The 26,945-nt window shown below is 38.4% G+C and overlaps 1 protein-coding gene across 5 annotated transcripts in view; it reads left to right on the forward strand.

The window, feature by feature from the left end:
* Positions 1–26,945, forward strand: part of SNRK (SNF related kinase) — a 62,667-nt gene that overhangs the window by 25,549 nt on the left and 10,173 nt on the right. For all 5 annotated transcript variants that reach the window (XM_045385000.2, XM_005546811.4, XM_005546810.3 and 2 more), the window contains 2 exons: positions 20,762–20,903; positions 26,458–26,670. In XM_045385000.2, coding sequence (XP_045240935.1) covers positions 20,762–20,903; positions 26,458–26,670 — 355 coding nt within the window. The remainder of the gene's footprint in view (positions 1–20,761; positions 20,904–26,457; positions 26,671–26,945) is intronic.

Below are 26,945 nucleotides of genomic sequence, written 5' to 3' on the forward strand. Positions count from 1 at the left end.
TTCAGTGGAGCGTATTTTGTTTTTCTTATTTTAACAGTTCCGAAAGTGCTTCATTAAGCAGGTTTTCTTGGGTGCTGCTGCTTCTGTTTGATGAACTTGGTTCCTCTCTCTCATTTTTCCTTCGTTCTTGGGGGTGTTAGTTGTTTGTTCATCTCTGTTTTTGAGATTTCCAGATACTTTGCTGTGAATATGATGTCTGAGTACTCTAGGGGATATGGGAGAGGAGCAGGGTCATACAGCTAACTGGGAAGCGCTGGTATCTGGTCTTACTATTTGTCAGGTTGTTAATACACCTCTTGGACACCATCCCTCTCTCTCTGTTCCTAATGTCCACAATAGAGAGGAACATCCTCAACTTGATGAAAAGAATCTACAAAAATCCTGGAACACATGTCTGCGTGGACATGCTTGGTGCTAGTGTAGAATTATAAGGTAGGAAATTAGTCCTCAGTTAATCCTTCTAATGGTTGTCTGGGTGCAGTTCTTTCCTGTTTCCAGTGTGCATCATCTAGAAAAGAGCACCACGGAAGCCCCCGCTAGCTGGATTTTGGGGCTCTGGTTTCCTCTTTCAGTCTGATCCTACCTGCCTTCTACCGTTTCTGTCATATCTAGGGATTTGGAAAGAGGAAGGGTAGCTAGATCATGCTCATGCACTATTGATTCAGTCAGCTCTCTGAGCTTTCAAGAATGTGTATTAAGTTGATTTCACAGAGTCAGAAAGGATGGGGGAAAAAGGATCTGTGGGAAAAATCCTGGAATCTCTCATTGCAGTCTGTGGAATTACTGTAGTAAGAGTGCAGTGCAGTGGTGTACACCGTGGAGAACTCATTGCTGCTTGTCACATCAGGTTATGCAGTGGAAGAAGAGACAGGGCAATGAACCTGTGCCTGCTGGGTCAAGACAGGTGTAATGTCTTTGCTCTGAGCGACCAGGCTCTGCTGAAACCGATGGATGCCTGGCTGCTTGTCCTGTGGTGTGGCCTGCTTGTAGTGAGGTTCCAAGTGAATTTCTTGATAAATAAAGGTTTTGTCAGAGCAGCATTAGGAAAGAACTTACTCTTTAAAAAATTGTACTTTAAAATTTTCTTCATTATTATAGGAACTCTAAAATGGGAAAATTGTTTCTTAAATAATAGATTCACAACTTTTCAATAATTGTAAAACCCTGACATTATTTATGACCTTTTTCTACTTTCCTGAAAATTCTTATTTTCAAGTTAAAATGAATTAAATTTGGTATTGAGAACTTCATCATCTCACCTAAGGTTTGGAGTCTTCTAGGATATTACAGATCTAGATTTAAAAAACCTTTATTTTAGGTGTTTCCTAGTTTATAGACTATTTCAAAGATGAAATATTCAGTCTCTGCATTAATTCTTACTACCAATTATGCAGTAATCATCCCTTTCTTTTTTTTTTTTTTTTTTTTTTTTTTTGAGACGGAGTCTCGCGCTGTGTCACCCAGGCTGGAGTGCAGTGGCGCGATCTCGGCTCACTGCAAGCTCCGCCTCCCAGGTTCACGCCATTCTCCTGCCTCAGCCTCCGAGTAGCTGGGACTACAGGCGCCCGCCACCACGCCCGGCTAGTTTTTTGTATTTTTAGTAGAGACGGGGTTTCACCATGTTAGCCAGGATGGTCTCGATCTCCTGACCTCGTGATCCACCCGCCTCGGCCTCCCAAAGTGCTGGGGTTACAGGCTTGAGCCACCGCGCCCGGCCTAATTATGCAGTAATCAATGAAAGCTGAGTTACTTGAAACATGGCTCCATATGGATACAGTGCAAATGTTTGGATTTAGATTAAGTCTTGAATATGCACAAAAAGCCTATATACATTCTCTACAACATTTCTCATGTGCAGTTCAGCATTTAATGGAAGTTGTTTAGAGTCATGGGGTGTGTCCTCACACATATTGGTGTGTAAAAAACTAAACATCTTTTCTTTATACTCTGTATTTTGTCCTACATTAAAATATTACTCTTTGCCTGCTCCAACTAAACAAGGAATAGAGAGGAACATCAACTTTTTATATGAAGAGAATCTACAAAAACCCTACAGATAATATCCTACTTAATGGTGAAAGACTCAAAGCTTTCGTCCTAAGTTGAGAAACAAGGCAAGGATGTACACATATCACTTTTACTCAACATAGTACTGAAAGTTATATAAAGATGGGAGAAGAAGAAATAAAACTGTCTCTGCTTTCAGATGACATGAATGTGTACATAGACAATCTCATGGAATCTACAGAAAAATTCCTAGAATATCAAATGAATTCTGCAATATCACAGGATATTAGATCAACACAAAATCGATTGATTTTCTACACTGATAATGAATATGTAGAGACTGAAATGTAAAGTCATGCCAAAGAAAGTGAAATACCTAGATACACATCTAACAGAACACATCTAACAAAAAAATAATATTAGTGATAGAAATCAAAGAAGGCCTAAATAAATGGAGAGACATATGTTCATGAATTGGAATACACCATAGTACAGATGCCAGTCTTCCCCAAATGGATCTATAGGTTTAACATAATTCCTGTCAAAACTCTGCAGGGCTTTTATAGACATAGACAACATTATTCTAAAATGTGTCTGGAAAGGCAAAGAACCTAGAATAACTAAAACAATTATGAAAAGAATAAGGAGAGAAATCACTACCACAGACACTCTGACAAATAGTTTGACAGTTTCTTATAAAATTAAATATGCTCTTATGAAACTAAATATGCAGTTGCATTACTGGGTGTTTGTCCCAGAGAAATGAATACCTGTATTCACAAAAATCTGTACATGGATGTTCATAGCAGTTTTATTTATAATAGCCATAAACCGGAAACAGCCCAGGTGTTATCTTTCAACATGTTAATTGTTATACTGTGGTGTATTCATACCATGGAATACTGTGCAGCAATAAAAAGGAATAAACTATTGATACAACAACTTGGATGGATTCCAAGGGGCAAAAACAATCATCTCAGGTTGCATGCTATATAATTCCATTTATAAAATTCTCTTGATATAACAAAACTGTAAAAATGGAGAACAGATTGGTGGCTGCCAGGAATTAGAGATGGTGGTAGGTGGTGTGCATGTAAAAGATAGCATGAAGGAGCTTTGTGGTGATAGAGCACTTCTGTGTCTGGTTATACAAATCTCCACATGTGATAAAAATTTCATAGAAACTACATACACAAATACATGTGAAATGATGAAATCTGAATAAGCTCTGTGGACTGTACCAATGTCAGTTTCCTAGTTTTGGTATTTTACTATATTTAAGCACGATGTTACTGTTGGGGGAAACTGGGTGAAGAATACATGAAACTTACCTGTCCATTTGTTTTGTTGGCCACTGTTGTGAATCTGTAATTATTTCAAAATGAAAAGTTTGAATATAGATACATATTATTCATTAACTGGAAGGCAAGTATCCCAGTGTGGGTGTTTCTGACTTACTGTGTAGTGTGGTTTTCGTTTTTAGCAGTAATGCCTGATGATGGTCTGGGAATGAAGGTCGATGTGACAGAAACACACTATATTTTGCAGTGTGTTGCATGCTAACAAATGTCAGTCTTACACTGGTATTTTTATTTTTAAAAAATAAATATAAAATCAGATAATCAGCCGAAAAATTATCTCTACTGAGGTGAGAGCATTTACCCCTCACCATGTTAAAAGTATGTACTTGTATTTTATTTATTTATTTATTTATTTATTTATTTTATTATTATTTTTTTTTTTTTGAGACGGAGTCTCGCTCTGTCGCCCAGGCTGGAGTGCAGTGGCCGGATCTCAGCTCACTGCAAGCTCCGCCCCCCGGATTCACGCCCTTCTCTTGCCTCAGCCTCCCGAGTGGCTGGGACTACAGGCGCTCGCCACCTCGCCCGGCTAGTTTTTTGTATTTTTTTTTAGTAGAGACGGGGTTTCACCGTGTTAGCCAGGATGGTCTCGATCTCCTGTCCTCGTGATCCGCCCGTCTTGGCCTCCCAAAGTGCTGGGATTACAGGCTTGAGCCACCGCGCCCGGCCTGTACTTGTATTTTAGAGCACTGATTCTTAACTTTTTCTGAGTCATAATGCCTTACAATGTTCCATAATGAGGAAGGATATAGAGTTATCTTAGAATTGCGTTCTTAAACATCTTTCTTTATTTGGCTTAACTTACTACGTGTAAAGAACATTTTAAAATCCGGTATGCATTTAAAAATTGCTATCCTGGTCTATCTGAAATGAATTGCCTTGTCTTGTGAAAAGGTAAATTACTAAAATATAAATTGAGACATTCTTTATAGCTATTAACTTACTGTTTCTTATCATTTGTATAATATGCCAGTTTTTGGAACTCTTCACACAATCAAGCCAAGAGTTGTACTTAAGACTGTAATTTCTTTCTGTCTACCCTAGTCTGTGATAAAATAGCTCCTCAGTAGACTCTTCCCTGTAAAAGAGTCTTTTAGAGAATTTTGGAAATGGATGTCCACCAAGAGTTGTGATTGTAGCATTATGTATAATGTTAAAATGCTTAAATATTTTTTAAAGGATTGCTCCTGCTTGTAAGATAGTACAGCCTAAGTAAGCCGTAAAACCTTTTGATAAAACTTTGAACTATTTCAGAAGGACATAAATGAAGTCAGGCCTGGTAGTGTGTGCCTGTAGCTACTCAAAAGGCTGAGGTGGGAAGATTGCTTGAGCCCAGGAGTTCAAGGCCAGCCTGGGCAACATAGTGAGACTCCCTCTCTTAAAAAAAAAATTTTAAAAAAGGGTCATAAATGAATCAGAAATTTTCTCTTTGGTTTATAAATAATCTGCAGTTATAGCTGTGTGTGGTGGCAAATACCTGTAGTCCCAGCTACTCAGGAGGCTGAGACAGGAGGAAGACCACTTGAGCCCGGGAGTTCTAGGCTGTAGTGTATTATGCTGATCGGGTGTCTGCACTAAGTTGGACATTAATATGGTGACCTCTCGGGAGCCAGGGTTACCTCTAGGCTGCCTAAGAAGAGATGAATTGGCCCAGTTTGGAAATGTAGCAAGTTAAAACTCCTGTGTTGATCAATAGTGGGATAGTGCCTGGAAATAGCCACTGTGCTACAAGCCTGGGCAAGGTAATGAGGCCCCATCTCTTAAAAAACAAACAAACAAAAAAACCCTGCTATTATAAGTTATACAGGAATCGGTAACACCTTTTATTTCAGATTCCAGAGATGCTATTAATGTATTTACTTTTATAGTCCTTCCCAAGTGGCACCAAATTTGAATGTGTAGTTTCATTTCCCGTATTAAGTTATTGTTTATTAGAAACATGTTATAGTAATGTTTCAGTTTTTCAGAGGACCTTCTCTTCCCAGAGGCAGAATTTAACTTTTATATTACTTACTCTTGTACTATTTACCATTTGGATATACAGGCCCTTATGAGTTCTAGATTAGAAGACATTAGGCTTGTGTCACAGGGACTACTCCCGACTGTGGAGTTTGGGATTATCTATTTTAAAGGGATGATTTGTGCCTCTTCTATGGTTAGGAAAAGAAGTTTGATCTTCTTTAAAGTAGCACGTCAGTAAGTTTTATTAAAAATAATACCTGCATGGATAAGTGTGCCCAGCACAAACTGCCTTGCAGCCTGGAGCCCAGGTATGTGTAATATTAAAATTGTCAAGAAATGAACAACATATCCATAGAAATGTAGCACACACCTTCCATAACCCAGCTGCCAAGTGAAATGTTACATACTCTGAAAGATACTTTATGCATCTGTGATGTTATCACTTGTCATATAAAACCAGAAGGAAAAAATGAAAATCTTTTCCTAAGCTGCCTGAAATTTCACATGCCTGTAAGAAACAGATATTTCTGAAATCACAATTAAAAATTGATCTGGCATAAACCCTCTGTAAATAAAAAGTATTTAGAATTAGTAAAGATTCTTGAGCATGAGATGTTTATGGGAAGTAGTCTATAGGTACCATATAGGTGGGTTTTTCAGTCATATAAAAGTATTTGAGCAGACTGAAAAATATGATAGAAATAATTTATGTGTTTTTTATTTTCTCCACTGATTTTTAGCTGTGGTACTTATTGTTCTCACTGTGTTATAAGGCTCAGATCAAACAAAATATATGTTAATACAAATGTATAATTTATTCTACTTTAGTGGTAGGGTAAGATTTAAACTGGTGGCTCTCAGTGGTCACCATCCGTCAGTTTCACCTAGGGGAGATTTTTCAAAAATACCTATGGGCCCCACCCCCAGAGATTATGATTCAGATTTACGTGGCTTAGGCTCACATTCAGAAGCTTCCATGCAATTCTAATATGCATCCAGCCTTGCCTACTGCTGATTTTAACCTATAGAATCAAATATTTTTAGATATTAGTGGAAAAAGATATTTTCAACATTTTAAATCCTGATGTTCTTTAAAAATTGTTTTTAACTTAAGTTTAAAGAGTAAAAGGGAATATTTCTTTTTTGACGTTCATAATTGGAGCTTAATTTTTTTTCTTCTTCCCTGCCTCCCATTTTTAACCACTGTCTGCTCATTTAGGGATAAGTGAAAACCACATTTTAGACCCCTTGGAAATTTTTTCTGATGTGAAACTTCAAGCTAGACCCTCCCCCACACACCCCCTTTGGAAACTCCTCTGCATTGATTGCTTGTCCTTTCCTCTTCCCTGAGGAGCCCAGAGACTGTCCTGCCTGCTTCCTTTCCACTGCCATTCCCTGGAGCTTCTGATTAGTGCCCCCGGTCCTCTGCAAGTCAGATTACCACACCGCCTCATTCCAACTCATTTTCTTGGGTTCATAGTACCTTTGCAGTTTTCTAAGGGCTCTTAGTGCTTTTAACTAGAAAGGGATTTTTTCATTTTGTTTGTTTTAAAAGGGTCCTTAGTGCCCACCCCCTTCTTCTAAAATCCTGTGTAAAATGACAAGTTGTGCACAATTGATTATTGTAAGTTCTAGTACAGGAACAAGAACAAAAACGAAAAGTTAATATTTATATAAATTTCAAAGCAGAACTCATGCGCTGAATCTGGGTAGTTTGAGCTTCCTAATGGGGCTGACTGGCATAAGTGTGTGTATTTTAGAAAGACAAGAGAAAGGAGGGATTTTAGGGGCAGGTTTTCTTTCCTTTGTTTCTTCTACCACAGTTCTCTGATGTGGAAAGTTCCAGTTGAGAGGAGGATCTGGGGCTTTGGGCAAGAGTATGTCGGGAATTGCAGTGGGGAGCAGCTGTAAGGAGAGAATTCCTTGGGTCAGCAGACTAAGGTGGCAGTTTCAGGTAACCCCTACTCATAAGGAAAACAATGTTTACCCTTTGTACAATTCAAGTTGGATCATGTTATTTCTCTGCTGAAAACTATTTAGAGATCTTCCATTTCAGTCTGAATCAAAGCCATCATCCTCACTGTGGCCAACACAGCCCAAAAGATTGGCATCTCCATTTCTTCCCAGACTTCCCTCTCACTACCTTCCCAGTTGCTCCCTCAGCTCCAGCCACGCTGCCTCCTTGCTGTTAGGCACACTCCAAGCCTGGTCCTCCCTCAGGGCCATCCATCTCCCTCTGCTGCCTAGCCACTCTTGCCCCTGATTTTCTTGCCTACATGTCACCCCTCAGCGAGGCCTCAGCTTCTCCAGAGGTGTAGGACCCCAGCCCTGCCTGTTCTCTTTCCCCACTTGACTTGCATCTCTGGGCTCTGTTACCTCCATTTGTGAAATGGGGTTCGTAGTTCCTGCCTTTAGGATTGTTGAGGCGATTAAAAGAATGAATGTAAGTAAAGTACTTAGCATAATGCCAGACACAAAATTAGCCCTCAGTCCATCAGATGTCACTGTCTCAGTGCTGCTGCTTTGGGAAAAATCACAGGATGCTTTATGTTTCTATGGTGTTGCTGCTGTGGTCCCAGAGGGACACTTAACATTAGACCCTGGCCTCATTTTCCTTTCCTGCCTCTTTCTCAATGTGGGAGGAAGTATATCCGAGATACCCTTGTCCCCTTTGGAAATTTGTCCTCGGGAATTTCTGAAATGTTGGCTGCCGTGGGAAAATGGGGAGGAAGGGCAGGCCCGGGACCTTTGCTCTTGTGTTTTTCTCACATGTTGTTTTTAGTTGTATTTAACTTTCAGAATGTTATTTATATTTAGGGAATAAGTTAACTTCTAAAGTAGGGATTTTTATTTCTTTTTTAAAATGTTAGATAAGAAATGACAGTCTTGGTGTTTATTTGATAGCAGATTAGTTTCTTAGAACTTCAGAAAGGCTTTTCAAAACACTCAAAACAGTAGCTATTTTTGTACAAAAATACATATGGAAACTGAATCAACTTACCTTAGGTCATAACATGAGAAACCTTTAGGGAGTTGAAAATGCTAAATTTTCTTTTTTCTTTTTTCTTTTTTTTTAAAAAAAGCTTTTTGAGGTAAGAAATGTATGCCTGTTGAAGAAGAAAGATAAGTTTGCAATACAAAAAATCAGCAGTTAGAACAAACTTTCTAACACAATAAATTTGGAATCCTGTTATTCGCATTGCATGTTGCTGAACAGACTGAACTCTAAAAGTTATTTTAGTGTTTTAGAATGTACTAAAGAATCGAGCCGGGTGCGGTGGCTCCACGCCTTTAATCCCAGCACGTTGGGAGGCTGAGGCAGGTGGATCACATGAAGCCAGGAGTTTGAGATCAGCCTGGCCAACCAGATGAAACCCCGTCTCTACTAAAAATATAAAAATTAGCCAGGCGTGGCGGCACGTGCATGTAATCCCAGCTACTCAGGAGGCTGAGGCAGGAGAATCGCTTGAACCTGGGAGGCGGAGGTTGCAGTGGACTGAGATCATGCCACTGCACTCCAGCCTGGGCGACAAGGCGAGACTCTGTCTCAAAAAAAAGAGAATTGGTTTGTTTGTTTACACACAGGCTGCTATGCTTGATCACTCTCTTGTGCTTACTGAGAGGGGCCAGGTGGGACCGGTTAGTGACTGGTCTCAGTTCCTGGGGAATCCCTGTCCCAGCACGTTAGGAAGTTGTATGTGTGGTCATCAGGTTGATCTATTAGCCTTATATAGAGTCTTAATAAGAAATTATTTCTAGTGTAGTGTAAACAGTGTCTAATTTAATATTTTTAAAATTTTAATTTAGATTTTAAACTTTGAAACCCAAGAAAAAAATTATAGGTTCTCAGCCTTTGTGATACTGTGTCTGGTGAGTAGGAAAACAACACCTTGTAGAGTGAGACTCTCTTCATAGATATATCTAAATCTTGGCATCTGGGATGCAGCCAGGCACAGAGTAGGCATACTATTTTGCTGGGTAAAAATAAAAGAGGGGCTGTGGATGGCTAAAAAAGGAGGATGATGAAGTTAGGAGAACACATGCCCTGATTGCCCTTTCTCTTTGGAATTGGATGGGGCAGTGCCAAGCCTGCCTCACTCCAGATGGCTCACTTGTCCCCCTTGCTCAATAGTAAAGTCCTTGAGAGAGGGGACTGTGTGTTTGTTTATATTTTATCAGGGTCCTATCACCTGGCAAACATGACAAGCTCTTAATGTTTATTTAAATTAATAAATGTTACAGAGATGAACCAAGGAAATGAAGATTACATTAATTGTGGTCACCCTCCGTGGCTCTTCCTGATTTCTCTGCTCATGTCATAATTCCTTTTCTTTGCCTTGTATATATTTAATGAGTCCTAGACTCTTAGAGGACCCAGTGAAAGCTGTGGTTCCTGTCTTTAGAGAGATACAAACATACATTTTGGGTTAGTTTCAGAGGTGTTTGTTGAACACTGTGAAGCCCTTTCTGGATCTGATCTTGCAAGCTTATGAGGTTGAGTAAAAAGTGGACCCACAACTATTTGGATGAACACAAACAGTTTTGAAATAAGCTTTGGAACATAAAATACACGTGTAAAATAGTGTTCTTATTTTTGTGCCTTTGAATACGTGACTCGTTCATTGTTGTTTTATATACTTGATCTCCCATTTTCCCTAGTGTGTTTTAAATTTCATAGATATGACTTGAGTAGGAGATTGTAACGGAAAATTGGAGGTAAGGTTATAAATGGATCTGTTTCCAAAGGAAACATCAAGTCATTGGGTACAGTATTCTTTTTATTTCCTAAAGTCAAATAGACTTGTAGATGTTTGGTATATTTTATATGGTTTTCTTAAAAACCCATTTTGTATAACAGAGTTTGTATGTAGCAACTCTCCACTGACATTTGGAGGCCCTTGTTAGAGTTTAAAAGAGACTTAACATGGATTGAGAGCTCCAGTAGATGGAAGGATGCCCCTGAGATGGTGTCACTGATTCATCACCATGTTCCAGGTTGTGAGTCTCAGCTTTGTATTAAGTAGTGATTAGTTTCTAGAGGACCGAAACTGGCTTAACAAAGTGTTTCGTGTATATACTAATGTATACACTAGAACACCCATCAGTTGATTTACAATGAGAGGTATTAAATGTTAGTCAACACCAAACTTGTATTCTTGTATCAGAGTGGCTGGGGTTTTTTTTTCCCCCCAAATTTACCTCCTTTCAGAGTTTTAATAAGATACTCTACCAAAAAAACCTGATAATTTGTGTGTAATATACGTTGATTAGGTTTAATCATTTTTAGGAACATTTGTGATCCATTGAAACTCCCGAAGTCACACTTTTAAGATTCTTATGGATTTTTGCTTAAGGTCTAGAAAGGGCTCTTATGACATCAAATTTCAGCTCATGTATTCCTGTTACTCCCAAAGCTTTTCACAAGGCTTTTTTTTTTTTTTTATAGTTATAGCAGAACCTTCAGTTGGCTGAAACCCATTATGTTCCACCTGGAGACAGAAGATTCCCTTGGTTTTAGATTAGTTCTAGTTTTGTACTCAGTTATCAGTTTGTGAGGTACCTTGCCCTCTATCCCATGCAAGGCTGTATTATCAATATCAGTAAACAACTTGATACGAATTTCTTGGATTTACCGTCTAGCTTCAGTATCAAAATGAATTTATTAATTAGTAGAGGCAAGAATAGAGAGAACTTGAGTGTTCCCTGACTTTGTAACCTTTGACTCCTCCAGCTGTTGTCAGGAGAATAAAGGGGGCAGCTTTTCATATGGTAAGGAGGCTTTCCAAAATTGTTTTTATGTTACTTTATGTAAGATAAACAGTCTTCAAAATCCTTGGCTATCCGTGAATCTTACCAATTAGAGGACTGCCTATTGATCACTTATCAGTTTTTGAGTTGTCCTAAACCCAGCAGAGCACTAGGAAGCAAGCAAATAAAGACTCCTGGTAGATGAAATGGACTGTCCTAAGTCCACGTACAAAGCTCATGTATTTTGCTGGTAGCTATCATTCAGGGTCTCACTCAGACCCTTATTTAGTTAATTTTACGTATAATTCTAGCAAGTTCAGTAAATTTGTATTTCCAGCTGTCAGCTGATAGGTAACAGGGACTTCCTAAAGTCAGGTGCCCTGACTGATAGCAGCAAGATGAGAAAGAATCATGAAATCATCATCGAAAACTTAAAAAACATGGTGTGCGCCTCTCCTTGCCACCTGAAGCCCAAGTGTTTAACAGTGCTTCTGGGCACCTCTGGAGGTAAGGCGAGGCACCTACTTACCATGGAAGCAGCTCTAAAAGGAGAATCTTTGATGGAAGATAAGATGGAGGCATCTTTTAAAGCCAGGTGGTTGTTACTTTCTGTGTGAGTGAATGAACAGAGGTGAATTTTGGCAAGTCCCGGGACACAAAGTGCAGTGGTGCTGTCTCACCTAGGTCCCTTCATTGCCAACCTTTTAGGTTTCATTATGATTATATCTCAGCACTTAGCACAGTGCCTGGCAAATAGTGCTGCCACACATTTTTTGAATATACATATCAGTGTCTGCTTTGTGGTTTTTTGGCATACAGACTGATGCCCCCATGGGCACCACTGTATCCTAGCATGGTTCTTCAGCTGGTCATTCTGAATGATGCAGAAAAAAGAACAGGGTCTAATCATTTTAAATTCCTCCATTATTAGACATCATAAAAGGAAGAATTAATAAATTGACTGGAAAAATTCAACATTTGGAGAAGAAATGATTGATTTCTATGTATGTCTATATCAAAGTAAATTCCAGGTGAATTAAGGATTTGTATATGAGTAATTAAGAAAAAAAGCGAATATTCATACTATCTTGGCCTTTCTAAGCAAGAGTCATAAGGAATAGGGTAATAGCTTTGATTGCAGTTGATGGATGTAGTACACATATTATTTGAAACAAAATTATAATGCAAACAAGTTGGGGCAATATTTGTAATATAGGAAATAGTATTCTTAATGTAGAAAGAGTTCTTACAAATCAGTGACAAACTCCCCTATAGACAAATGAAAAGAGAATTTATTAAAGAAGTGATATAACTAGCCAGTTAAAGAAGAAAAAGTTTAACCCTGCAAATAATTATTCAGGACTTAGTAGAAAAGCTACAATGATAAAGACTGTATTGGCAAAGGGTAGACTGGTAGATCTGTGAAATAGAATAGAAAGTCCATAAATAAACCTACACATATGTGGCCAGTTGATTTTCAACAAAGGTGCTAAAGCAATTCAATGGAGAAAGAGCCTTTTTTCAGCAATGCTGTGGCAACAGTTTGATATCCATATGAAATAAAATGAACCTTGATCAGTACCTCACGCCATTTGTAAAAACTCAATCTGTGTCATAGATGTAAATGTAAAATGGAAAACTATAAAACTTCTAGAAGAAAACATAGGGGATCTTTGCAACCTTAGCTTAGGCAAAGATATTCTGTACAGTACCAAGAGCATGATCCAAAAAAGAAAAATTATGAATAATTAACCAAAAAAGACATAATATGGCAGATAAGCACATGCAGATGTTCCACACCATTAGTCATTAGGGAAATGCAAGTTAAAACCACACCTGTTAGAATAGCTAAAATTTTTTAAACTGACAATACCAAGAGCTGACAAGGGTGTGAATGGAGCAATTGAAACGCTCGTACATTTCTGGTGGGAATGTAAAATTGTATAACCAGTTAGAAAAATCATTTGGCAGTTTCTTAGAAAGATGAACATACACTTACCCAGCAGTGGCCCAGCAAACTCACTCCTAGGTATTTACCCAAGATAAATGAGAATTTATATTTATACAAAAGCCTGTACACACTTTTTTTGTGACTTTATTCATTACTGTCCCAAACTGAAATAAATTGTGGAACATTTACACAATGGAATACTACTCAGCCATGAAAAATGGTGACCTATTGATGTGTACAACAACATGAGTGAATCTCAAATGCATTATTGGGAAAAACCAGACGGCAGAGACTACATACTCTGTGACTCCATTTCTAGGCAAAACTTGCAAGGACACACAATAGCTGTGGTTGTCAGGGACTGGACTTGGGGAAAGGTTGACTACAAAGAGGTACAAAGGAAATTTTGGGGTAATACAGCTGCTCTGTATCTTGATTGTGGCATTTGTTACGTGACTGCATTTGTGAGAACTTGGAGAAATGAACCCTAAAAATGGTGAATTTTGTTGTATATAAATTATACCTTAAAGAAATTAGGGAAAAAAAATCAGGTCAGTATACATTAAAACAGATCTTTATAATTTTACCTAATAGGCTAATAGTAAGGATTATCTATGGTGTTGGTGAGTAGGGGGCCCTCCCACAGGCTGCTAATAAATCTTACTGGCGTTAAATATGCACTACTTTCATAATCTGAAAAAAGTAGTGTTAATTTGAAAAACAAGAAATGTGTGGTTATATTTGAGAGAACTTTTCTAAAATTTTAATATGAAGGAAAATCTGAAAGTTATAATCCTACATGGAACCAACCAGGTTGTGTATTTATTGTAATTCCTAGAAAGATATACTGATTTTTTTAAATACAGGAAAATAAGTTGCATACATTTTAAAACCACACTTCTCATTTAGGTATTATGCATGGAGAACTAGCCAAAACAAACATTTCAAGAGCTAATATTTTGAATTTTGAAATTTGTTATATTAAATTTGCTATTTAAAGTTCATTTCTCTTTATTCTCAAATGAGGAAGTTAGTTTCCTGGCAAGCTTAAACATTTTAGAGAAACCTGCATAATGTATCTTCTGTTAAAGGACATACCTTGCTTGACTTTTATCCCCAGTGCCCAGAAAGCTTTGTTTCATTAAACTTTTTTTGCTTTTTGAAAGAGAACCCATTTTCTTAGCCTGCCATTTGCAGCAGGTGATTTTTATCAACTGGTGTTTTAATAGCTTGTATATTCGTCTTATGTTAGCACACCTTGGCCTCACACAAAAGACTGTGTTTTTAACATCAACTTAAGAAAACATCAAAATACTCCACTAGCTATCAAACTAAAACATTTAGTTGGTGGACACTCCAAATGTATAAAATGCTAATTCATATAGGTCTCTAATCTAGTTGCATTTGACTGACTAGACAAATAGAATTGGACATTTTTAGATGTGGTACTAAATTAAAATGTTTCTTCTTTCTAGTTTAAAGTTAGGCATATACGCCTAAAATTGCATTGCATTTGTCATAATCTTGTGGGAAATTTGAAATGTGAAATCACTGCTTGAAAGTAAATTTAAAAAGTCACTCTGTATCCCTGGTGAAGCAGTTCTCCAATGGGTCCCCCCTTGGATGAATATCCATATTGAAACTCAGCTAAGCAGCCATCAGAGGATTTGAACCAGGTCTCTCTGAAGCTTTAGGCCAAGCATGCTATTTTCATTAGGGCACACTGAAAGAAATCGCCCAAGTATGATGTTTTCGCCATCTTATCTTTCCATTTTCATTTGTCAAGTATTGTTCCTGAGTGGTACCAGTAGCAGGTTTGTAAAATGATTTTATGAAGGAATGCTGAGTTGGTAGGGTGTCTGCTCCTTGTCTGGTTTGGATTTGTGTGAATGTGTGCATTCCCACAATATGTGATTGATAACACTTTGACTTCTTGAACTTTTTCTGTTTTACTTGAAAAAACAAGTTTTCACAGGGCCTTAAACAGGTGACTGAAATAAACTGCAGCTTATCTTCATTGATTTATCCCACCACAGTCTGCTCTGAGCACTTCTTAGTCTCCTTTTCCTCTTACCTTTTTTTTTTCCTTTGTGTGTCTGTGCGTGTGTGTGTGTGTGTGTAGGATTGGGAATAACCACCACCTTCCTCTGTACCCTAAAACTCTGCATCAGCTGCCTTTTGACGGGGCCCCAGAATATTTGCAGAACTCTTTAATTTCAGGTTTTCATTCAGCAAACTTCTGTTGAGCAGGCCCTAGCTGAGTGTAGACTAGTGCCTGCTCAACAGAAGGCCCCATTCTGCACTCACGGAGCTCCAAGTAATGGAGGGAAATAGAATATCTGTTATCACAGCCCATTGTGATGATGCTGAAATTGTTAGGTAGCCCAGGTTTCTAAGTTGGAGGACAGTGTGGGAATACCTTGGGGAAGATGAAGATCATTGGAGGATTTTAAGCATGTGATAGAGTTGGCAGTGCCTCCTTGATCTGGAAGTCAGAGGACCCTCAGAGTAGGGAGTCTGGAATGTCTCCTAAGTTTACATTGTACCGACCAGGGTAGATGGGGAGAAATAAACTTGGGGGAAAAAATGATAAGCTTAGTTTTAGCAGCATTGATTTTTGAAGTCCCCAAGGGACATTTAGATGAATTAAGGTCAGGGAAAGGAGTGTTTTAAAGTAGGTATCAGATGATGGCATTCATTCTTTTTAAGGGGGGAAAAAAAACCATTTCCCTGTTAAATAATAAAACCTTGCTTCTAACTAAAGTATTGATAAAACTAGGAATACTAGACATATCAGAAAACAGATCTAAAAAACTTGTGCAAGTTCTTCATTCCTCTTCTGTTTCTTTCTTATGCTGTTCAAATGACCTGACCGTTTTCTACTTTTGGAATGCTTTCTAGTCATGTTCCTTAAAACTAACCACTGATCTTTTTGGAACAAGAAATAATCATTAGTAACCAAAGCTCTACATAATTTTGAATGCAGACATGTAGTTCTTCTGTGTAAATAGGAACTCAGATGGATAAACGTGGGCAATTAGGTTTCTGAGTGTTGTACAGAAAACAAAGGTCCTAGGTTTTATTATAGAACTCCTGGGACCTACACACTTCTGAAACAATACTTGCTATTCTAAGAAAGCACTGCCTTCTACATTAGTGTTAGGTCTTATGTCAGTGGCTTGTGACCGTACTTGGAACTGAAAAGTGATTGCATAAATCCTGGCAGCTGTTAAGTGGTCTTGTAAAAGGTGCCCCATTTTATCTGCTGTGGTTTCAGAACATTCTACTTCTATTGCTTCTTTCATGATTTATGGCTATACTGATAAAAGAAAGCTATTAAAAGGAAAAAATAGAGGTTTCTACCTAAAACTCTTCTTCTGGTCTTCCCATTTTTATTATTTTCTAATCCTCTTTTGTTGTATAGATAATTCACTTTAGAAATGACTTTTTAGGAAACCTCTCAGTAGTCCTGAAGTCCCCTCCCCACGCTGTTGGCATTTGCTTTTCCTCAGATGAATGATTAGCATGTTCTTTTACTCTGTTTTGTTTTCATTTTGATCTTAAACTCTACCCCAACCCTAGAAATAGCATAATTCAGTTATATTATTATATATAGACCTGCTGAGTGTTAGCCAGATGAGACTTCAGTGCTCCTTTCTGTGACCTCATTTCCAGCTAGCTCGAAGGCAGCCAGTAAGGGGAAACTTGTAACTCCCACCCTTTATATTATCAAAAACTTCATTATCTCTTCACTCCTTCCTATAGTTCCACGAGGTGGGGTTTTGTTTTTTAACCAAGCCGATTACATTTATTAAATATTTCCTTTTTTTCATTTTTATTAACCAAGCACGTATAGCTGGGTCTGAAATAAAAACATACACTTCAGATAGTCGTATCTATATGAAATTTGATTCAGATGGTTGATGTTTGGTAACCCGTGGATCTTTAATGTGAATAGACAATTCCATTAACATTTTTTGGAAATGATTATAGCGTAAGGTCCCCTGTACATTTTGCTCCCTTACACCCCCATCCCCCATTTACGGTTTCAGTGATCCCTTGCAGTCTTAGGATCTCAAGCTGAGGCTGTGGTCTATACCTTAGGAGTTTGTAGTTTTGTTAACATGTTTTTTTTTTTCTTACGGAAAAAGATAACCTAAAATATTCTCTAAAATGAACGGTTTTTCTTTTTTCTTAAGAGATGGGGTCGGGCTATGTTGCCCAGGCTAGAGCACAGTGGCTATTCACAGATGTGGTTTAGCACACTGTGGCGTCAAATTAAGTGGTCCTCCCACCTCAGTCTCCCTACTAGCTGGGACTATAGGCATGCACCACTGTTCCCGGCTTAAAATGAATGTTATATTAAGACAGATACCACTTCCCACCCCCATTTGTGGAGGAATATGGTGGATAATTTTTGTTGATGCCATCCTTAGTCCTATAATACCAGATGTCTAATTCTGGGGACCCAAGCTCCTGAATCATCACCTTTTTTTAAGAAACCTCAGTTACTAAGAATAAGAAGCGTTCCCTGTTTCTTCTCCCTCTCATCTCAAACCGTATTGGCTTTGTGCCTCCTTGAACTTACCTACTGTCTCTTTCCCATATCTGTTTCGCTAATTTCCACTGGAGCATCCTTAGTGGCTTAGGAGGCTTGTAAGGGCAAGGGCATCTCTCATTCATCTCTGTCTGCTATGCCAGGAACAGTGCCTGCCACAGATGAAGCAGGGCAGGGCAGCAGCAGCCACCTTTGAATGTTTTCTCTGTGCTGAATACTTAGCATGGATTCTGTTTTAATTCATTTAATGCCCACAGCAGCTTTACAGGAAAGTAGATGACTATTAGTACTCCCATTTTAAAGATTGTGAACACATTTTAAAATAGTTTGGTTAAAGTCATAGCACTCTGTTTAGTGGCCTGTTTTTATTCTTTCCTTTGGCCCTTGGGATGAAAAAGTAAAATTATTCAAAGACAAAAGTAAAGTAAGAAGAGAAATAAAAAGTATGGAAAATAAATATATGGAATAAATGGCCCCTTGAATAATCACATTGTCTCAGTGGGAGAGTCATTTGCCCTCTCTGAAACTTAGTTACCCTGCTGTTCTTTTCTAGTTTAAATGCTTCAAATTATGTCATTTAGCTTAGCCAACTACTTGACATAGAATTGTATTTCTGTGTTTTTCAACCTTTTAGCATGTCTATATTTAGAAATTATTTGAGCCTTAACTGGAAACTGCGGTTTTATGTTGCTTTTCTTCTTTTTTATTCTTCTAATTGTGTGTCACATCATAACAAGCAGAGTGTGTTAAGGTGATTGAACAAATCATCCTGAAGAGAGAATTTCCAAATAATTGAACTTCTTGTTGTTTGTGAGGCTAATCTTTAACAGAAAAAGAAAGTTTTCTTCAGTCAAATAAGAATGTTGGGTAATTGTTAGTTGACATTTATATTGTTCATTATATTTTTAAAATGTTATTTTGAATAATTGCACTATCAGATACCCAGTTTGGCATGGACAAGAGGTAAAAAACCGAACTGGTTTATGCACAGTTATAGTATGAGATAGTAGAGGAAATAATGTAATTAAACTCATTTTATAAAAGTTGATGTTTTGTAGGACTTATATGGAAAGATATATATTTATTGTATTTCAAATACATATGTATTAGTAGTTAGGTATGATTATAAGTAGTCACGTTAAACATTGTCAATATTTGAACAATAGAAGAAAAAGTTTTTATCTACCTGGGTTTTTATTGTTTGTGTATTTTCATTGTAAGCCATTTAAAATCATCCCCTTTTTTGCTGTGGAGGGGTAGCCAAGTATATATTATTTTTTAAAACTTGGTAGGTTACCCTCCTTGTATAATGGACATAGTTGGAAAGGTGGGATTTACTTTACAGTGAATTTCTAGAACATAACTTTTTGTAAATGAAGGACACATTGCAATAAAGGGAGAATAATTGTAATTGCCACTTGTTCACAGTGGTGGCTTGGGAGTTGGGACAAGTGACCCAAAATAGCAGGTTCAAGTGGTACAAAGAGGAGGATTTAAGTTAAACATCAACTGTATAAATGTCCTTTAAAAAAATCTTAAGGTACTGCTAGGACTGGGGTTATAGATTGTTTTCACTGGCTATTTAAAGAATAGATGTGACTAGTCACCATTATTAAGATATGTTTGATTTTTGAATGGGGATGGCTCTCTGGATTCCAAAGTCAAGGCAAAGAAATGAAAGTGAGTGGAGTGGACTCCTGAGTCAGCTTGCTGTCTGGGGACAGATAATGCATGCATTCAAAAAGCAATGTCAGACCTCTTAGGGATACTGCAGAGCCAAGGGTTTGGACTGAATGATCCACAGGTCCCTTTCATCTTCATTTATGTAAATGTTTAATTTCAGTCGGTTTTTTTTCATCTGATTCATTAGTTTCCATCAGAGTATCCTTAGTAAAATTTATTGTACATATAAAAAAATCACATTGTGTGTAACTTTGGGTTTCTGCCTTTGTGGCCAGTCTTTGTTTAGTTTGAACCAAGGAAAAGATATTTTATTAAGTTTTAATTATCTTGGGAAATAACATGGAACCTACATTATTTTGGGTGTTTTAAGTGTAAATGGAAACAGCAGTTGAATGGTAACAGATGTGATGACAAAGGCCGTGTGGTCTGCCCTTCCATTCTCTTTTAAGCCTTTTGTGGTCTAGAATACTTCTTGAATTGGTTTCTAATTATGTGAATGTTTATATTTATCATGTCTGTTCTTTAGTTTCTGGAATGAATGAATGATTTGTGATCCCTTTCCTAAGTCCTTTTCATCTTAAAAATTTTTTTTCATCTGAACAAAAGATCATTTTCCCATATGATTGATGGATTTGCTTTTTATTTAATGATGAAAGAGGTAAGGAGTTGTTTCTTACTGTCAGAGTTAGTCTAATGCTAGAGTTGAGAGGTCCTTAGATGTCAGGTAGTCCAGCCTTACCATTGGTGCAGAAATGCCTTATGCAGAATTTTAGACAGATGTTTCTCCCGTCTTTGCTGGAATACTTTTAGTGATGGATAACTCACTGCCTTTTCTGGTATTGTAACGGCTCCATTGAGTAGTTCCCCATTTTTAAGCTGAAGTGTGCCTCTTGGTTACTTACACCTTTGGTCCTAGTTTCATCCTCTGGAGTAATACATAACCAGTCTTTTTCCTGATTGACTATATTGATGGCCATGTTTCTTTCCTCCTTGAGCTTTAATTTTCTTGCCTATAAAATGACATGAGTTACTTCACCTGGTTACTTCACTAGCATTGAGGTAAAGAACAACTTGAGATAATTGTGACCTTAGGCAAAATTCTTTTCAGATCTCAGAGTATTAATATATTAGTTTTATTTCTGGTATATATTCTAATGGGAGAAACAGCAGTGTGTTGTCTGTTGGCTTGGGCACCTGGATAGATACTTTCCAGTTGATGTTATTGCTATATTAACAAATACATTAGTTTATCTCTTCATTGAACATTCATTGACCGTTCGCTGTTTACTAGCACTTACTATAAAAACAGTGAAGAAGACAGACACCTTCCCTGCCCTATTGGGGCTTCTTTTCCTTCATGGATGTTTGTACTTTGAGATATAAATGCTTTTGACTGCTCAAGATAAAATAATATTGTTAGCCCACTTTTACTCTTAATGTTTTTGGTTTTCTAATTAGTCCAGTATTTAAAAGTATGTCTTTGATTTATAGATATTTGGAGTCTGGGAGTGATCCTTTTCATGTTGGTGTGTGGGCAGCCACCCTTTCAAGAAGCCAATGACAGTGAAACACTGACAATGATCATGGATTGCAAATATACAGTACCATCCCATGTGTCTAAAGAGTGTAAAGAGTAAGTAAAAAAAAAAAAGTATGTGGAAACCTTAAGGACTCAGATTAAAACCAGAAGTTTTAATTCCATTAACATGTCAAGAAAATGTGAGAGGACTTCAAACATCCAAGCAGCTGGGTTCATTTTAATTTTTGAATTTAGTATTTCTACTGTTGTTAAGAGTGTTTGGTGGGGGGGGGGTGGTGGTGGTTAACCCCTGAATATGATCTGAAATTTAATATTAGAGTACAAAATGTATTCATCTATTTCTTATTCAAGAAATCTATTACATGCCTCTTCAGCCTTCAGGAGTGGCGGTTATTTCACTTGAAGTGAAGAAATACCATGGGAACTACCTTTCTCTGCATGAGCAAAAAGCAAGATCACCTGGAATTGTTTTAAGTTCCAGAGAAGAGTTAGGGCATTTTCTTTCCTGAATAGACCATCAACACACTATTTGAGGGTTTACATAGTATGTCTCATAATTTGCTTCACACACGCCTCCTGCCGATTGACTAAAGCTGTTTAGGTTTATGCGACTGTGGGAAGCCAGCAACAAAAAGTATACTCGATTATTTGGAATTTAAATTAGTACATAGTACTATGATAATGTGTAGTGAGAAATATAGTAATGGAATAGAACTGTTGGAAGTTCAGTATTTCATTGACATTGTAAGTGACATTTTTTTTAATGACCTCAGCTGAGGTTATAGCCACTACTTAGAGGACTTTGCTGTAGAAACAGTTTTGAGTTTCTCCTATCAACTGGTAAGAAGGAAATCTGATTGCTTGAGGAATTTTTTCTCTAAATGAAACCCCATCTCAGGTGGATGTTTAAGAACTTAGGTATTCAAGGCTGAGGCGGGTGGATCACGAGGTCAGGAGATCGAGACCATGCTGGCTAACACGGTGAAACCCTGTCTCTACTAAAAATACAAAAAATTAGCTGGGCGTGGAGGCAGGCTCCTGTAGTCCCAGCTACTTGGGAGGCTGAGGCAGGAGAATGGCGTGAACCCAGGAGGTGGAACTTGCAGTGAGCCAAGATTGTGCTATTGCACTCCAGCCTGAGTGACAGAGTGAGACTCCGTCTCAAAAAAAAAAAAAGAACTTAGGTATTCAAACTCTGGATTCAAATATTGACTTCTCCATTTACTAATGATGTCAGAGTGATAGAAACTACCATATAGGGTTATTGTGAAAATTAAATGAATTAATATGTGTGAAGCTCTTAGTTCGGTCCTTAGCACGTAGGAAACTATGAATATTGATGATTATTATTTTTACGACCTTACTGTTAACTATTCTCTACCCCAGGAAGCAGGGCAGCTGTCTGGGGGCATATGTTGTCTGCATGTTGGATGTTTGTGATTCATGTTATAATTCAAGGAGCATTTCCACAGCTTCTACTGAAAAAGCTTATTTTTATATTGATATATATATCATTCAAATAAGTATACAGTATATATGTAGTAAAATGAGTACCTAGCTTATTATCTAGCTTAAGAAGTAGAACAATTCCTACTGTCTAGTAGCTGTCTGTGTCTCCCTCCTAGAAGAATTATTTTTAATACTTATTGGGGCTGGGTGCAGTGGCTCACACCTGTAATCCCAGCACTTTGGGAGGCTGAGACAAGCGGATCACAAGATCATGAGTTCGAGACCAGCCTGACCAACATGGTGAAACCCTGTTTCTACTAAAAATACAAAAATTAGCTGAGTGTGGTGGCATGCGCCTGTAATCCCAGCTACTCAGAAGGCTGAGGCAGGAGAATCACTTGAACCCGGGAGGTGGTGGTTGCAGTGAGCTGAGATCATGCCACTGTACTCCAGCCTGGGTGACAGAGCAAGACTCTGTCTCAAAAAAAGACAGAGTCCTCTCCTCCTTCCCCTCCCTCCATCCTCTCTCTTGCTCTCTCCCTCCCTTGCTCTCTCTCTCTCTCTCTGTCCTCCCTCTCTCCCTCCCTCTTTCTTTTCTTAGGGTCTTGCTTTGTTGCCCAGGCTGGAATACAGTGGTACAATCATACATCACTCACTGCAGCCTTCAACTCCTGGGCTCAAGTGATTGTCCTGCCTCAGCCTCCTGAGTAGCTAGGACTACAGGTGCTTGCCACCATGCCTGGCTAATTTTTAAACTTTTTGTAGAGACTGGGTCTCACTATGTTGCCCAGGCTGTTCTTGAACTCCTGGTCCCCAGAGATCCTCCAGCCTCTGCCTCTCAAAGTGCTGGGATTATAGACATGAGCTACCATGCCCTGCCAAAGTTTTTCTTTTTCCCTTGTTTGACTTTCTCCCTGAATTAGCTAGGAAGTTATAGTCTGTTATTTTAGCGATTTTTCTACCTGTTTTAACACAGATACACATTTTTTTGTTTATTTTTGTTTTTGTTTTGGTTTTTTTTGAGACGGAGTCTCACTCGTTGCCCTGACTGGAGTGCAGTGGTGCGATCTCAGCTCGCTGCAAGCTCCGCCTCCCAGGTTCACGCCATTCTCCTGCCTCAGCCTTCTGAGTAGCTGGGATTACAGGCGCATGCCACCACACCTGGCTAGTTTTTTGTATTTTTAGTATTGACGGGGTTTTGCATTTTGCCCAGGCTGGTCTCGAACTCCTGAGCTCAGGCAATCCACCTGCCTCAGCCTCCCAAAGTGTTAGGATTACAGGCATGAGCCACCATGCTCAGGGGCCTCATGTTTTTATACTTAATTTAACAAAATCTATAGCTGATTCTTATTTATTTTTGGGGGGAGGGGTGGGGAATGGTCTCACCCTGTCACCCAGGTTGGAATGCTGCAGTGCAATCATGGCTCACTACAGTCTCAACCTCAGCCTCAAGTGATCCTCCCAAGTAGCTGGGACCACAGGTGCAAGTCACCACACCTGGCTATTTTTTTTTGTTTTTTATTTTTTTGTAGAGATGGTGTATTAGTCCATTTTCATACTGCTATAAAGAACTTCCCCAGACTGGGTAATTTATAGAGGAAAGAGATTTAATTGACTTGCAGTTCAGCATGGCTGGAGAGGCCTCAGGAAACTTAGAGTCATGGCCGAAAGTGAAGGGGAAGCAAGGCGCCTTCTTCACAAGGCAGCAGGAAAGAAAAGGAACTCAGGAGAAGCTACTGAACACTTAATAAAACCATCAGCTCATCATCACTATCACGAGAACAGCATGGGGGAAACTGCCCCCATGATTCATTTACCTCCACCTGGTCTCTCCCTTGACACGTGGGGATTATGGGGATTATAAGGATTATAATTCAAAATTAGATTTGGGTGGGGACACAAAGCCTAGTCGTATCAGACAGTGTCTGATATGTTGCCCAGGCTGGTCTGAGACTCCTAGACTCAAGCCATCCCTCTGCCTCAGCCTTCCAAAGTGCTGCGATGACGGGCATGAGCCACTGTGTCCGACCTCTTTATTCTCTTCTTGAACAACACAAAATCTTTAGAATATTTTAACTACCATACAATATTTTAATAATTTTTCAAATGCCACAAATTAGATATGATTATCATTCTACACAGTTAAAAATTTCATATTTACCCAGATGCTTGACAGAAACTGTTTACCCTTCCAAGTGGAATCACACTATCCTGTCAAAATAAAATTGTGTAGAATTTGTTTGGATGAACATTTGTTGGTGATAAGCATTCTCAGTTTTTATTTGGAATGTCTTCAAGTTATGTATGCTCCTAAAAGATGGTTTCATTGAGTATAGAATTCTAGGTTGATAGTTATTTTCTCTCAGCTCATGGAAGATACTATTCCACTATTTTCTGGCATTTGTTGTTGCTGTTGAGAAGTCAGCTGCCCATCTTATCATCTTGTTATCTCCGCGTAGGTGTCCTGTCTTCACTTAGGCTGCTTTAAGATTTTCTGTTTATTGTGCTTAGGATACGTTAGGCTTAGTGGTTCAGGATTTGTGCTCTTTGATGAATTTTGGAAAATTCTCAGCCATTATCTTTTCAAATATAGTTTCTTCCTGATTTTCTCATTTCCCTCACTCTGTCCTCTTCTTTTTATAAAACTGTTTTATATTTCCTATCTCAGTCTGTTGATACAATTATTTCCTTAATTTTATCTTACATTGATTCTGTCTCATTTTTAAATTTTGTTTATTGATTTTGTTTTTATAGTGATTATTTTTCATTTTAGAGGCCCTATTTAGTTTTTTCTCGATTGCCTAGTAATTTTATGTATAGTAGCTTTATTTATAGTATAAAGTATCATCTTTAGTTCACTGGCTATATTATTTTCAAGATTCTCTTTCATGTCTTAAACATATTTAACACAGTTACATTTTACATCTGAAAATTTCAGTATCTGAAGTATTTGCATTCTGAGTTTGCTTGTTTCCGAGGTCTTGCTATTGGTAACTTGTTTCTTTTGTGTTTTTGACTGATATTCTTTGTAATATTATTTGGAGAATTATTTCAGGCTGGTTTTCAGTTACATTCCTACAGGAGGGGTCTGTATATTTACTAGTTGCGCAGGAGTACTTCCCGCTGAAAGCACTATAAATTAACTTCTGTGTACCACACAGATATCATTAGTTTGGAACACAGACTTGTGTGAGGACCGGCTTGTAGTAAGAAGTTCTAAGTTGTTTCTCATTTTTCATTTACCCTCACATTGAAGCTGGAGTCCTAGCTCTTTGCAAGGACTGTAGTTGTACTATCTACCTTCAGTAGGCCTTACACATTATATTCTGTTATATGCACCCAACATAGCCTGTAAAGCTGAAGCAGATGTCATTCACTTCATAAGGGTTCTGCTTTTACTTCATTTTTAGTTGCTGAGTGTTACTTATTTATTCTGCCAAAATGGTGCCTTTAAATAAAATATTTTCCTAAAAATGTATTACATGGGCCGGCTGCGGTGGCTCACGCCTCTAATTCCAGCACTTTGGGAGGCTGAGGCGGGTGGATCACTAGGTCAAGAGATCGAGACCATCCTGGCCAACATAGTGAATGAAACCTGTCTCTACCAAAAATACAAAACTTAGCTGGATGTGGTGGCTCATTCCTGTAGTCCCAGCTACTTGGGAGGCTGAGGCAGGAGAACCGCTTGAACCCAGGAGTTAGAGGTTGCAGTGAGCCGAGGTCGCGCCACTGCACTCCAACCTGGTAACGGAGCGAGACTCCGTTTCAAAAAAAAATATAAAATAAATTACATGGTATTTTAGTTGTCTTCATCAGAAGCACCATTCATTTTTTTCTGAAGCAGAAGTGGGCTTGTGTACTCTATTCTGTATGTCATTGCTGATCATTGAATTTGATTCTGGTATGTCACTAAGCCAGCAGTTAATTCAAGAACAGATGTTGATACCTATAGTTAATTCTAGATGATAGGGAGCTCTTATTTGTGCATTTGGCTTATCAGTATACCTGGAGGTTGTGATTTTTTATTTTATGACTGCAGTGGTACTAAATTTTTATTATTCCCATCTGCCCCACTGCCACCACTAGTGCACCTAATTTAATTGATGGTATAGGAAATCATTTTTATTAATAAAATGATCCACCATTACTAATCCTTGCAAGCAGTTTGCTTTAACAATGGACTTACCTTCCTTTCCAGCCTGATCACACGGATGCTACAGAGAGATCCCAAGAGAAGGGCTTCTTTAGAAGAGATTGAAAATCATCCTTGGCTTCAGGGAGTGGACCCTTCACCAGCCACAAAGTATAACATTCCCCTTGTGTCATACAAAAATCTCTCGGAAGAGGAGCACAACAGCATCATTCAGCGCATGGTGCTTGGGGACATAGCGGATCGAGACGCCATTGTAGAGTACGTCAATGCCTGTCAGTACAGGGGGCCACAGGTTTAGGATTCTTGGAATGGGCTCTCTCTACTTAACACAGCCTTTGGACACCTGTGTAATAGGTGGCAAGAGTTGTGTCATTTATCTCTAAAGTTCTTGGCCCAGGGTCTGACACAGGTTTTTTTTGGTGTTTTGGTTTTATGCTAGTGAACAAGTAAGCCATTGCTGGGTAGTGTCAGTGAGTGCTGTGACCTTTTTCCCTTTCTGTAGGGGTGGAATGAAACAGCTTGTTTTGTATCCC

This window comes from Macaca fascicularis, chromosome 2 (assembly GCF_037993035.2).
Source record: "Macaca fascicularis isolate 582-1 chromosome 2, T2T-MFA8v1.1".
NCBI classification, from domain to species: Eukaryota; Metazoa; Chordata; class Mammalia; order Primates; family Cercopithecidae; genus Macaca; species Macaca fascicularis.